General features: G+C 40.2%; 1 protein-coding gene across 4 annotated transcripts in view; it reads left to right on the top strand.

Annotated features, from left to right (window-relative positions):
• MTM1 (myotubularin 1) overlaps nucleotides 1-14,038 on the top strand; it is a 119,991-nt gene that overhangs the window by 82,607 nt on the left and 23,346 nt on the right. For all 4 annotated transcript variants that reach the window (XM_004390714.1, XM_023725505.1, XM_023725506.1 and 1 more), the window contains 3 exons: nucleotides 6,723-6,806; nucleotides 9,022-9,171; nucleotides 13,581-13,769. In XM_004390714.1, the coding sequence (XP_004390771.1) occupies nucleotides 6,723-6,806; nucleotides 9,022-9,171; nucleotides 13,581-13,769 (423 nt within the window). The remainder of the gene's footprint in view (nucleotides 1-6,722; nucleotides 6,807-9,021; nucleotides 9,172-13,580; nucleotides 13,770-14,038) is intronic.

Here is a 14,038-nt window from a genome sequence, read left to right on the forward strand (position 1 = left end):
AAGAGAAGTTTATTTCCTCACAGTTAAAGTAGGCTAAAAGTCCAAATTCAGGGTGTCAACTCCAGGGGAAGGCTTTTTCTCTCTGTCAGCCTTTTCATCAATGTTCCCCTGGACTAGGAGCTTCTTGGCACAGGGACCCCAGTCCAAAGGACACGCTCTGCTTCCGGCACTGCTTTCTTGATGTATGAGGTCCCCCTGTCTCACTGCTCTCTTCTGTCTTTTATATCTCAAGAGATTGCCTCAGGACACAATCCAGTCTTGTAGATCAGGTCTTGCCTTACTAACACAACTGCCACCCATCCTCCCTCATTAACATCATAGAGGCAGGTTTACAATATACAGGAAAATTACACAGTACCAGGAATCATGGCCTAGCCAAATTGATACACACATTTTTGGGGGGACATAATTCAAACCGTGACACTTAGAATTATAAAATTTGCCAAATTCAGTACCTCTTATGGTTCTTCTTTAAAAATGTTTAGGCTTTTTTTCCCCTCCAACTTTAATAAAACATTTTTTTTCCTTATATGAAGGAGTCTTGTGCCTTAAGTGTACTCTAAAAGATGAAAACGAGGCAATTTTATGTTGCTGCACCCTTAAAAGGTAGATGGAAGCTTTTTAAAAGGTGAATGTCTTCAAGTTCAGGAATCAAATTAGGAAAAAAAATTCTCTTCTCATTTAAATTCCTGTTCAAACATTGCAAAATTCTATCAGGAAAGAAGCAGATAGTGGCTCCCTAAGTCTTTAAGCTTAGGTAGTCAGAGATGTAGATATGTTTGCTCCATAAAAAGGATCTGATCTTCCTAAAAATGGCATCCGTCTAAAGACTGTGCCATTGCCTGGTGACGGTGACTGGGCTAGACCTGGTGCACATCCTTTGAAAGCACTTTGAAATCTAAATAGCTTAGTAGTTTGTTAGCCAGAATGCTGTGAACAGGCTTTTCTTCTTTAACCATCCCCACTTGAATGATAACTAATCTTTAGAAGTCTGAATCTCCAAACTCCAGTTTGGAGACAGGACACGGCCAGTCCCTGGAAGGAGGCTGCCTGCACAAAGCCTCCTGGGTCTCAGACTCCTAAGTTGGTTGGGGGCAGCCCTGCCTCCTCAATGGAGGACACCCAAGACTCACTCCACATTTATAGACTCTGCTAAGTAAAAAGAATCCAATCTAGATGCTTTAAGCAAATCAGGGAATCTTTCTATAGGCACCGTTTTAAAATAGTGGCTAATTAAGTGAAAGCTAAATGCTGTTGTCATTTGGATATTTTCCCCCATAAGACACAACAATGGTAAAAACAAAACAAAACAGACCCATTGCCATCAAGTGGATTCCAACTCATAGCAACCCTATAGGACAGAGTAGAACTGCCCCATGGAGTTTCCAAGGAGTGGCTGGTGGATTCAAACTGCCGACCTTTTGATTGGCAGCCGTAGTACTTAAGCACTCACTACACCACCAGGGTTTCCCACAACAATGGTAGATGCAGTTAAATTAAAGTGACAAGTTCTATTCCCTTTGTCAGAGCTGTTTCTATTCCTAGTGTGAAATCCTAGATTTTCCATCTCAACTTTGTCCTTTACCATTTTTCAGATGTTACATTGTGCTATTTTTAACCTGGGAAAAAATGCACATGATTGCTGTTTTGAAGTCTCAATGCGTGGTATCTCTTGATTTTAGTAGGAATCCGAATTGACGAAATGCCCAAGTGCTAAAGCTAGTTGCCAAGTTGATTCTGACCTATGTGCTCCGTCGGGTTTCCATGGCTGATTTTTCAGAAGTAGATAGCCAGGCCTTTCATCCAAGCCGCCTCTGGATGGACTCAAACCTCCACCCTTTTGGTTAGCAGCTGAGTGCATTAACCATTTGCACTACCCAGGGACTCTACCTAAATACTAATATAGAGCAAAATCAAAGGATACCAGCTCACTTGAGGGAGCCAGGGCTGGTCATTGAGAGTGAATATCGTCTAATGTCAGTTTCCTGGTTTAGATGTTATACTGAGGTTATGCAAAATGTTAACATTGGGGGAGGCTGGCGACTTCCTATGAATCTATAATTATATCAAAATCAGTTTTTAAAAAAAAGTCAAGCAGTCCCCCAAATAGCTTGACCACACAGAACCCTTAGACTAGATTCCTACGGGTTCTAGTATATTCCACGTGTCTCTTCTAGGACTGGGGTGATCACTCCCTACAGACTTTGGTTCAGGAGGGGTGAGGAGGGGACACACACTGGCTAGCATGTTGGAAAAGTGCCATCCCCGCCTCTACCCAGGCCCCTTAATCCCCCTATCCTACCCCCGATTCTGTAGCAGAGCCCTGGTTAGGAAGAAAGCATGTAGGGCTTACTGAATCATCAACCGATAAAGCTAACATTTGGCAAAATAGCTTCTCTATTCTCAGGCTTTGCTCTATGGGGCTGAATCATTCTTGTGCTTTTTCATCACAATGAAATGAAATTGGTGCTCAGAGGGGTTTGTGGACTGGACTCTATTATACCTATTTAACAAACATGAATTCCTGTTCGATCGTCATAATGGAAAATTCTCTCAGACCGGTTCTCCCCATCTGAGTTCCATTTCCCACATAAAGGGTCAAAATTGACCCCAGGTTATATTCCGAAATAATTGTTGAAAATGTCAGCCTACCTAAGAAAGTACTGCCAAACTCAAAGACTTTTAAAAATGTGTTGCCGAGAGAGGAGAGAAATGACAGTTAAAAATCTCAGGACATGTAGCCCATTTGCCTTAGGTTTCAACAGTTTTCAGACAAGAGCTTTAATTAGGCTTATAACAAGTGGCCACTTGTAGAGATTCTTGCACTTTTTAATAATGAGGTACAGGTGAATGGATTTTATTACCTCTGCTTTAATGCTTAGTTTTGTAATAACCCACCTTTATGTTACTTTATTGAGAGCTTGTATTTTAAAATTCTTGCTTTGTTCTCATATCTGATTCTTTAGGGAAAGAAAAGTAAAAATTTAAATATCTGGAAAGTAAGTCCTGGTACATTCAACCTTACCAAATATTAGCATTGATTCTTTTGGAGTGTTTGCTTCAGCTTGAGCCAAGTAGTATATGGAAAACCTTAGTTTTTTAAAGAAAAAATGTAACGTAAATGCCAACAAGTAATTCTTTAAAAGAAAATGTTTCCCTGTAATTGTAAGCAAATATATGTGAATGCCTAGAATATAGGTTTAAGCCCCTGGTCCTTTCTACATAAAGCTCTAATGAAAATACTAGATGCACTGCTATGTATTTCATGACTAGGAACATTTGGCCATTGTGTGATTCATAATTTTCCCAAAATAGTTGAGGTTCAAGCCCAGCTCTTAGCATCAAGAGTTAGTTGGGAGCTGTCTGTTTCCATCATAGAGTTCTCCTAGGCGTGTTTCTAGTTTATTGACTCATTGTATGTACCTGGGCATCATTCAGGATGTGAAGTGGTACTATAGAAGAGATGTCATGGGAAAGGCCACCTGATACATAGCTACTATGGGGACATTATCTCATTCTCATGTTAATGACAACATTTTTTTTAATGTTGCTGGTGTTTAGAGTTCTCTTAAATATATTAAGAAAATCATGGAGATACTTTCGGTGTGGGTCATGGCCACATAGCTTTCATCTTCTGATGATAATAATTTTATAAACTTATATTACACTCACCAGTAATTTTAATATAAGATACAAGATAACATTTGAAGCAGAAAAGGAGTTGCTTTCAACATTAGTGATTGAGAAATAAGAAGTTAAACATTGAAAATGCTGCTAGCAAGTCAAAGGGCATTGATAGTATTAATGCACATGATGGATTTTCTGGAAAGAAAGGTTTATCTGGGCTTTTGATTTAGCCATTTTATTCATTGTTTTTAAAGGGTCACCATATTACACTGCCCAAAGCTCATACAACTACGTATTATTCACTTGAACTTCATGGGAAGGATGCAAATAACAAAACAAATACCATGTTGAAATCGAACTTAAGCGAATTCTAGATTTTCTTCTAAAGTTAGTGCCAGCATAGCCCTATATCTCAAACAGGGCTTTTAATGGTTTCGAACCGATTCAGTCATGGCCGATGAAGCGAAACCGGAGGAGACTTGAATTTTTACAATTTGGGTAATCCAGAACCATAACCAGCACAGGAAAAATTACGGGTCGAAGCACTGGATGGGAGACTTAGAAGAGGCATAGTGAGCCCTTTCAGGAGCTTGCTGCATGAGATTGGATTATTGGCAGGACTGAGGAGAGTGACACACATTCAAAGCTGCACAGCTGGCTGCCATCTTTGAGTGGGGTACCACTGTTTACATCTCTATGTAAAATCCAACAGGCAAGAGATTTGGTTGCTATGCAACGCGTACGCTGCCCTTGTTTTCTAAGAGGGAGATTAAGTTTCTAGCAGGGCTTCAACCTGTAATTTCTTCCATTATGGTTATGGTACTGATTCACCCAAATTTTAAAAATTCAAGTCCGTTCCAATGTTGCTTCCTCAGCCATGATTGAACCAGGAAGAACCAGTTTGAAGCCCTAGTCAACAAACTTACTGCATCTAGAACTATGTCAACAGCCCACAGAATTCAGCTGTACTGAGTATTTACTTTTGCCAAATATTCAGAATGATTCTACATCATCAAGGAAATGCTTAGATATGTCCCATAGCTTCTGTTTATGGATGAAGAAGTGCACCATACGTTTGACTGCTATTTTTACCAAAAGTTGTCTGTCTTTAAGTTATACTTCACTTAATAGGAATTGCTTATTTTCCCAAGTGGTAGTGAATAATTAAGCATGGCTGTGGATTCAGTGTTAGGCTAAAGCCTCAGCCAGTTGCTCAGCTAGGTCAGTGTGCCATGCATCATGGAATACAAAGCACTAAGGCCTAGCGCTGCCAGAGTTGAGGCCAGCTGAGCGTGCCTCATGCTTTGGAAAATTCAAAAAGACAGTCTGGAGAACATGTTCTCAATCAGTTTTCACCTTAAACCTCTTGCCATTCAAATGCAGACAACTGCTGGTGCTAAGTAATGCTTTTCCAGAAATCTGTTGTAATGTAGGGAAGAGAACACTAGTATTCAAAGTAGCTGATAACAGAAGGAAAATGGGTAGAGAGGAAGATACTTGAAGGAAAATTGCCCAGACACAGTGCTTCTAGAAAAAGAGGCTGTGCAGGGGCTGTATGGGCTTCACAGTTTCATCGGGTCAAGAAATATGGGTTCTGCCTACTATGGGCCAGTTATTGTTCTAGTTGCTGGGGACATAGGATGTGAGCAAAACAAGTGTCTGCCTCATGGATCCCATAGTCTAGGGGGAGGAGACAGTGGGGATCCAAAAGTAAACAAACAAGTAAACGTATAGTATGTCAAATGGTCAGAAATGATGGGGGTAAAACGGGGAGGGGAATAGGGGTGTTATTGTGGGGGGAGAGTGTTGTTTTTCTGTAGGGTTTCAGGGATGGATTCATTGATTTTGGTTATATTTGAGCAGAGACCGGAAAGGAGTGAGGAGGAAGCCACAAGGGGAAAGCATTCCAGGTAGATGGAATAGGGTGCAAAGGCCCTGAGATGGGCGTGTGCTTGGTGCACTTGGGGAGTGGTATGGGAGGCCAGTGTGGCTGGAGTGGAGTGAGAAAGCGGAAGAGCAGAGACGTGGTGGAGGAGATGACCAGATGGCAAACTGCCACATAGGTCACTGGAAGGACTTCAGCTTTTACTCCAAGCGAGATGGAAAGCCACAGGAAGATTTGGGGCAGGGAAATGACTTTATCTGATTTATATTGTGACAGTATTAGTCTGACTTTAGGGACACAAAGATGAAAGCAGGAGGTTCTCGAAATAATCCAAGTGAGAGATGGTGGAGGCCTGGACTAGGGTGGTAGCAATGAGGTGATGAGGATGACTCCAAAGTTTTGGCGTAATCAACTAGAAGGTTGGAGTTGTCTTTACTGAAATGGGTTAGACTGTGGGAGGAGCAGGATTGGTCAGGGGAAATCAAGAGTTTGGCTTTGGAGAAGTTAATTTCAGAGTTCTCAAGATGCCAATATTAGGCAGCCTGGGTGGGGGTTGGGGGAGTGGGCACTTGCTATCCAAGTCTGGAGTTCAGAGGGGGTCCTGGAGAGCCAGAGACAAGACCAGGGCATCGAGTCGAAATCTAGAAAGGATAGCTAATTAAGAGTTTGCCTAGTGTCCTCTCTTTTTTTTTTAATAAACATTTCATTGTTCCCTTTTGAGACAGTTGCACTAAGAATCATTTCTGAATTTTCTTTTCTTCCCTTCATTTTTTTAGTGGCTTTTACCTGATCTTTTGCCTTTAGAGTACTTGCTTAAAATTGAGCCAAATGGAAACCTTAGTTTTTAAAGAAAAAGACAACATAATGCAAATACTCTTTAAAATTGACAGGCATTTTTCCAGTCTGGAAATCTGATCTTTGTGGAGCACCATTTGAAGTAACAAACTGAAGGAGGTGTTTGAGCCGTAGAAATGTGAAGTTTCAAGAGTATCTAATTATTTTGCAAGATAAAAGTTAGTGTAGGCAGGATCTGAATTTTCCACAGTTGTTTCTCTGTTAAAGTCTTAGTTTGGGTTGTGATTTCATGGTCAGCAAATCTGATAAAATTTATTTTGTGAAAAATCATAAGATATACTGTTAGTAGACTCTTGGTTACTTTACATTGAACTTTATTTATTTGTTTGTGTGTGTGTGTTTTTTTTTCTTCTAGCCATTATTTGCATTTTTAAATGAAGAAAAGTTTAATGTGGATGGATGGACGGTTTATAATCCAGTTGAAGAATACAGACGGCAGGTAAGTTGCTAGGTATGTAGTAGATCACAAACATGTATCATGACGATATATTATCAGTCGTGCTCTTGGTAAATATCCTTTTTAATGGCAGCAGTATTCACATTTTGTGTAATATGGCTTATTCTATCTATCAATAGTAATTACTATATTACTGTGCAATTTATAAATTCATTCCATAGCCATATTCAAGCTACATCGAAGGCTAGATGGCTAAATTCTATTTCCTTCCCCTATATAAAGAACCTCAGTTATACACTATTTATGAAATGAATCAAATAGTTATGGTCTAGGAAAAGTCAAACTTCTGTACCTTTTTAGGAGTTGATGTTGCTGTTTATTTGTATATTTAGGAGTTTATTACTGGAAATTAGATTTCAATTCTGTTCACTCCTGTTTTAAAGATTCAAATGAATTAGATTTTTTTCCTGTAATGATTTCTTTTCTAAGAAAGGTTTGATGAGCATATATTATTATTGCCTTTACTGCTCTGTTATGTAAACTTCACCTACATGCATGTTTATTTTCTATAGTAAAACAGGAGGCTTGATATAGTGTGCTGTTCACAGACAAGGTCTCTTGTAACCTTTTTGTAAAGAAGATCCAATGCTTGTTACATAACCAGAGCCATAACTTGACCTCTGGTATAACCAAATCTGTAGGACAGCTGGGAGTTTCATGATGGAAGTTTTCATCATTCTCTTTCTGCAAAACTCTTAAAACTATTGGAAAATGTAGTCGAATGAGCTTTGAGAATCAAATCAAGCCCAGTTGCTTTGTATGAAAAAGCAGAGGATCTAAAGTAAAATTACAGAACCCTAGACTTGAGAAGAACCTTCTAGCCACCACCTCTACCGCCAAGACCCTGGACTGATTTCCCTTTTTCAGTCTTGATCCATGGTTTGTGTGTTCATTGGCACATTTGACACTCTGGAATTTGGGTGGGGAGCTTAGCTCTAGAACACATGCATAAAACAGTATGTCCTATTGCTGCCATAAATCCAATTTAGATTATTAAGCTTTCAAAGGCTGTGTCTGCCTCCCATTTTAATGACCTCTTTTCTGGACCAGCTGTTGAGGTGGAAGAAGGAACATTAAAACGTTACACATGTTTTGGAGAGCTCTGTAGCATTATATATTAAAATATTTTTACCTGATTTTCGGAGTGTTATCGACAGTATTAAGACTTTTTTTTTAAGTTCAGAGCTTCTAGCTTGAAACAAAACAGTTCTTGATTTTAAGACTGCATGCACATATGAACTGTTGAAGGTATTCTGTTCTAGACTGCCTTTATATTCAATCTTTTTTTCTTGTAACTTTCTGGTGGGACTTATAACTCTCTAATTGGACTCAGCATCAGACTCAACATCTGTTTGGTCCGTTGGTCCGTGGTCTATAGGGCCAGACCTAAAGAAAAGGTAAAATGTCTGTCCCCAAAGTAAACACCCACATAGCTCACTTGCGTGTGTGTTATTTGTGTACTCGTGAGTATGGGGAGAGAATATTCCACCACCTCTGGCTCCTGTCCATACTAGATACAATTTTGTGGGTAGATGGGAGGATGGGAGCTGTCTTCCTTGTCTCCCTGTCACACTAGCAGCCGGCTTAGAATGCAGACGACTGTATTTCTCACCCAACCTGTAGGGCGATCATCAATTCCAAGCAGCTTTATTTAAAAGACTCATAGGAGGTGGCGAAATGAGCCTCCCCAGAGGGGCTTTCCCTACTTCCCCTCTGTGACTTTCTTCATGAGCTTCGCCTCTTTCTATTTGGGAGCAGATGGAAGCGTTCACTCGGTTTTGAGTAGAGAGAGGAAGTTGCCCGATCTCTTTTCTACCCTCAATTAGATGAAGATGAAGATTACGCGATTTACTTTTCTTTGGAATGGGGGTGGGGGTGAACTTGGAGTCAGCTGTATTATACAAGTGGTAAAGAATATTTTGACATGAAATAAAGGAAGATCTCAAATTCAAGAGAATCTGTATTTACAAAAGATAGTTTAGAATTGTGGAAACCATCGATGTTTTGTCTTGTGTCCTGTTGTCTCGATTGTTTTGGCTCCCTTATGATCAGTTGTGATAAACTGGTAGGCCGTCACCACCCTGTGGTCAGCGAGGCATGCGCAATACCGCTAGAGAGAACGGTGAAGATAGGCTCAAAGGCCAAATCAAGAGGTGAAGGCGTGCAGTACTGACTTGGACTTCCTTCTCTCCTGCAGGGTTTGCCCAATCACGATTGGAGAGTAACTTTTATTAATAAGTGCTATGAACTCTGTGACACTTACCCCGCCCTTTTGGTGGTTCCGTATCGTGCCTCAGATGATGATCTCAGGAGAGTTGCCACTTTTCGATCCCGGAATCGAATCCCAGTGAGTACCACAATTAACATTTATCTCAAAGAGTGCCTTCTACCACCCAATGACAGTGATCAAGTAATCAGAGAGGCACCCTTGGAATTTCAGTCCAACAGATAATTATCAAGTGCCTTCTGAGTGCAAAGCACCACGCCAAATGGGAAGAGAAGCAAGGCAAGCTCACGATCAAGGGCAGAGAGTGAACACAAGTGACCCTTAGGCAAGAGAGGGTGACAGTGATGCTGTGATGTGTAGACCAGGTGCTACCTGGATGGACGGAAGGACGGGGTCTTTGTCGGTTTTGTCTTTGTAGCACAATACCTGACATACTATCTCAGGAGGCTCTCAGTAAACGTCAGACGAATCAGGCTTGAAACAACACGATGCCTGAGGTTAGAGAAGTGTTAAGTACAGGCTTTTCCGTTTGCTCCCGGTTATCAGGATTAGCTCATCCTGGTCACATTTGTGAGCTGCCTGCATTCCAGTAGCAAACTGGAGTGGAGGGCGGATGCCTCCTGACAGTGTACTTCAGTATCACTGAACCTAGCTCATGAAGTTCTCACTGGGTCCTTACATATCTAAGTATATGTCAGACTGTCTACTCTGTCGACATAATTTTCACTGATTAAAAATTTAGAGATGGTTTTTTTTCCCCGTCTGTTTATTTTCAGAATTTGTCATAAGTACTTTCTTTCCCAAATTAGGAATTTTTAAAAGCAAAGGTTGAAGATACTAAGATTTAACGTCACCTCACCTTTAACTTCAAGCCTAGACTTTCTTGTCCTTCAAAGGATTTTTGTTTGAAGCTTTTGTCAATGTCTAGCCTAGTATGAAATTGCAACTTTTAAATTTCACTTGCTTCTCTAATTGTTAGTGTCTGCTCATATCTTCAGGATATCCATTGTACTTGAAAGTGTGTTCCTGAGATTATTTTGTTAGAACACAGTGCTGATGAAGCCAAGGTTATAAGTTCAGTCCTTTTGTGCTCTGCTGGAACATGCTTTTCTGTACCATAGCCCCAGACTGCACGCTGACCCTGGCCAGCTGTCTTGCTAATACATGCCTGCCCACAAGGAGAACTGGGCTAGGGTAGAGTGGATCAGTTTCATTCATTCAGTCATTCAATTTATATTTATCGATTATGTACTGTATCAAATCTGTGTGTGTGTGAGAGAGCGAGAGCGAGCACGTGTTCAGAGAGAGAGAACTTCATGGGATTAGGGGAGGGAAAGGAAATGAAACAAACATACCCAATCCACTGTACTCAGTCTGCCATCTTGATCCAGAAGTCCACATTCTTTGGAAAGAATGAGCCCACTGTAGAGCAAAGGGGATTCTTAACTGCTTATTACTTAGCTTAGCTCTCTTACAGATCCTTCTGACTTTGCATTTATTTTGCCTACAAATACTAAGGTAGCCGTTACCTCTGTGTCTTTACAGATGACCTGTCATTAGATAATATTTAGAATGATAATATGCTCTTTCCAATATGCCTTCTGGTCACCTAACACTTGGCTATTCATCTCAAAGGTTTGCTTAAACCCAGAAAATGTATGTGCCTTTAATTATGTCACCAATAACATAAAATCATTACGATTTGATGTTCAGTTCTTTTTTAAAAGTCTCTATAAAAACACAAAAAATGTTGATAAGAAAGAGATCTTAATTGTTATTTTGTATGTAGATAAAATATAAGCTGTCATAAAGTATCATTGGGTAATGAAATGACCCACATACATTAATAGTCCCAATAATGGATGCATATTCCTTTGTTCTCAAACAAGTTTGTCTTAATTTTATGAAAGTCTTTAACATACAAGGAATCCATGTTCGTTTTAGAAAACACTAACAGACCAAAGGAAGTCTGCCACCTAGTGAGAATCACTGTTAACATTTCTGTGTATTTCCTTCCAGACTTCCTTCAATGCATATATGCATTTTATTTGAAAGAAAATGAAGCTATTCTATAATATGTGTCTCGTGATCTATTTTTCTACGTAGCAATATCTTGTAAACGACTTTCTACATTGACAACTATGATCTACTCATATGCCAGTGCATGGGTCTACCATGATTCGTGTAATCCATTTTCTATTACAAGACATCTAGGTTCTGTTTCATCTTTTGCTTTTATAAAGAGTGCCATGATCAACATCTTTTTGTGGCTAAATCTTTGTGTATATCCTTAATTATTTATGGCTTCTAGATAGTAACTTTAATAAGAATCATATACTACAGTACCATACGCTTTAAAAGCACTCCTAGTAGTTGATGATGTAAAATGCAGTTGAACTTGGAAATTAGCATTATTTACACCTGTTCAGATATACAAGAAATAAAACAAAACAACAACAGCAACAAAACATCTTTTTACCCAGGTAGTAGGCATCCCAAAAGAAAAAGAAATGAAGGGGTGAAACAACTCGGAAAAGTAGCATTCCCTAACGTGGCATCATGATTCCGGTGTTGAATCTTCCCGGGCAGTGAGAAGAGGGCCGGAAGAAGGGAAGGCATTGGGAAAGGGCAGTTTTGTGCATATGGCCTTATTTAAATGTAATACTTGATGAGGGTCTTTATTAAATAATAAATCTCATGTACGTGTAGCAATTTGCTCTTTGAAAACTCATCTCCTGTCTTGTATCTCTCTTGATACAAGGGCCATAGGAGTTAGGCTAGGCAGACCTCAGCTCCATTTTGCAGATTAGAAAATGGAGGTTTCGGAAGGGGAAGTGCCTTTCCCAAGGCTTCCCAGTTCTGAGCCTTTTGACTCTATGTCGAGGGCGACAGTGGTCTCTATCATGGACTCAGATATTTGCTTGAGTAATGAGTCTTCTAAGTATCATATAATCTTTCCTCAATCACCCATGTCATTACTATAAACATCAGTTTTTGTCATTTGCCATCATAAGGGGTGAGTTCCAAGACTACAGCACTATTTGGTGGTATATTAAGTGGGCCCAAACGGTTATACTTGTTGTGTCTTATAACTATTTTTTCATCTTTGTTATCTAACTTCACTGGCCACTGGACCTGCTTCTGCAAGCTGGTGCGAGCCAGTGTGCACCGCAGGTTTGTGCCCTGCACTGTGGTAGGCCCTGTACGAGCTTTCTTCATTCAGTCCTCACAGCAGCCCTATAAGATAACGTTATTCTCCCCCATTGACGCAAGACCAACGGGAAGCTTCTGAAGAGGTTGTGTGTTAATGCCTGGGGTTCAAGGGTAGGGGCAAGGCAGAGCTGGGAAGTCAGGCATCAGATGTGTTAGTCTTGTATATAAAATTAGAAAGAATTGAGTCCTAGTAACGGCTTGATGAGTTGTCCTATGAGTCAGGTATCTAAGCCTCATTATACGACTCTGACAGCTCTCTTCTCTGTTCTGAGATCTGCTTCCCCCACCCTCACTGTGTTATGTTCTAGAATTGAGGCTGTTGGAAAAATGACCTGTAGACGTGAATTGGTGTCAAGTGAAACGTATTGTACCAGAGATGATTTCCTTTGCTTCTCGCTTCTTGTTAAAGCTGTTTTCTACATGATAACAAGTCTAGTGCAAGCTAGGGAATTACAATCATATCAGAAGCTTTCGGTTTCTTTTAGGTGATATAACTTATTTTTTAGGTAAGCATTTCATTTGATTAGATGTGGTGCTAATTAAGAAAAGAATAAACAGTAAAGCGATTGTTACTCTAATTGTTTCTGAGTAGTGATAGTTGTTAAATGTGTGTTTCTAACAATTAGATGATGCCCGGCTACCACCAATGACCACCCTGACAGGGAACACAACAGAGAGTCCCGGACAGAGCAGGAGAAAAGTGGGGTGCAGAACTCATATTCATGTAAAAAGACCAGACTTAATGGTCTGACAGAGCCTGGAGGAACCCCGGAAATCCTGGCCCCCGGACGCACTGTTAACCCAGAACTCAAACCATTCCCGAAGCCCACTCTTCAGACAAAGATTAGACTGGACTATAAAACAAAAACTAATACACATGAGGAATGTGTGCTTCTTAGTTCAGTCAGATGTACAAGACCAAACGGGCAGCTCCTGTCCAAAAGCAGGATGAGAAGGCAGGAAGGGACAGGAACTGGTCGAATGGACACAGGGAACCCGGGGTAGAAAGGGGGAGCGTGCTCTCACATTGTGGGGATTGCAACTAATGCTGCAATAACAATATGGGTATAAATTTTTGTATGGGAAATTAACTTGAGCTGTAAACGCTCACCTAAAGGACAAAAAAAATTACTAATGATAACAAATAAATGTGTGTTTCTGGGTGCACACACAGTGAAATTGCAGGTGAAGAAGTATTCCATTTCACAAAATTAGATTCACTTCATTGTGATTTTTAGTGCTTTACTTTTTATAGTTGTAATTGTTTTCTTGAGAGTTGGTTTCTCGATAGCTAAAAATGTCTGAACTAACCGTAGGTGCTGTCATGGATTCATCCAGAAAACAAGACGGTCATTGTACGTTGCAGTCAGCCTCTGGTCGGTATGAGTGGTAAACGGAATAAAGACGATGAGAAGTATCTTGATGTTATCAGGGAGACTAATAGACAAATTTCTAAACTCACCATCTATGATGCAAGGCCCAATGTAAATGCAGTGGCCAACAAGGTGAGTGCATTTAATGACGCCATAGAGAAATTTACGTACGCAGTGTGATGTTTTATGTGAATGTTATTACCATAGTAAATCAACAAGTTGGTTTAATTTAATAGTTAAACATAGTTTAAATAAGAAATCGAGTTCATTTAAGTTGTTGTTGTTGTTGTTAGGTGCCCTCGAGTCGGTTCTGACTCATAGCAACCCTATGCACAACAGAACGCAACACTGCCTGGTCCTGTGCCATCCTCACAATCGTTGCTATGCTTAAGTCCATTGTT

The sequence above is a fragment of the Trichechus manatus genome, unplaced genomic scaffold, assembly GCF_000243295.1.
Source record: "Trichechus manatus latirostris isolate Lorelei unplaced genomic scaffold, TriManLat1.0 scaffold00323, whole genome shotgun sequence".
NCBI classification, from domain to species: Eukaryota; Metazoa; Chordata; class Mammalia; order Sirenia; family Trichechidae; genus Trichechus; species Trichechus manatus.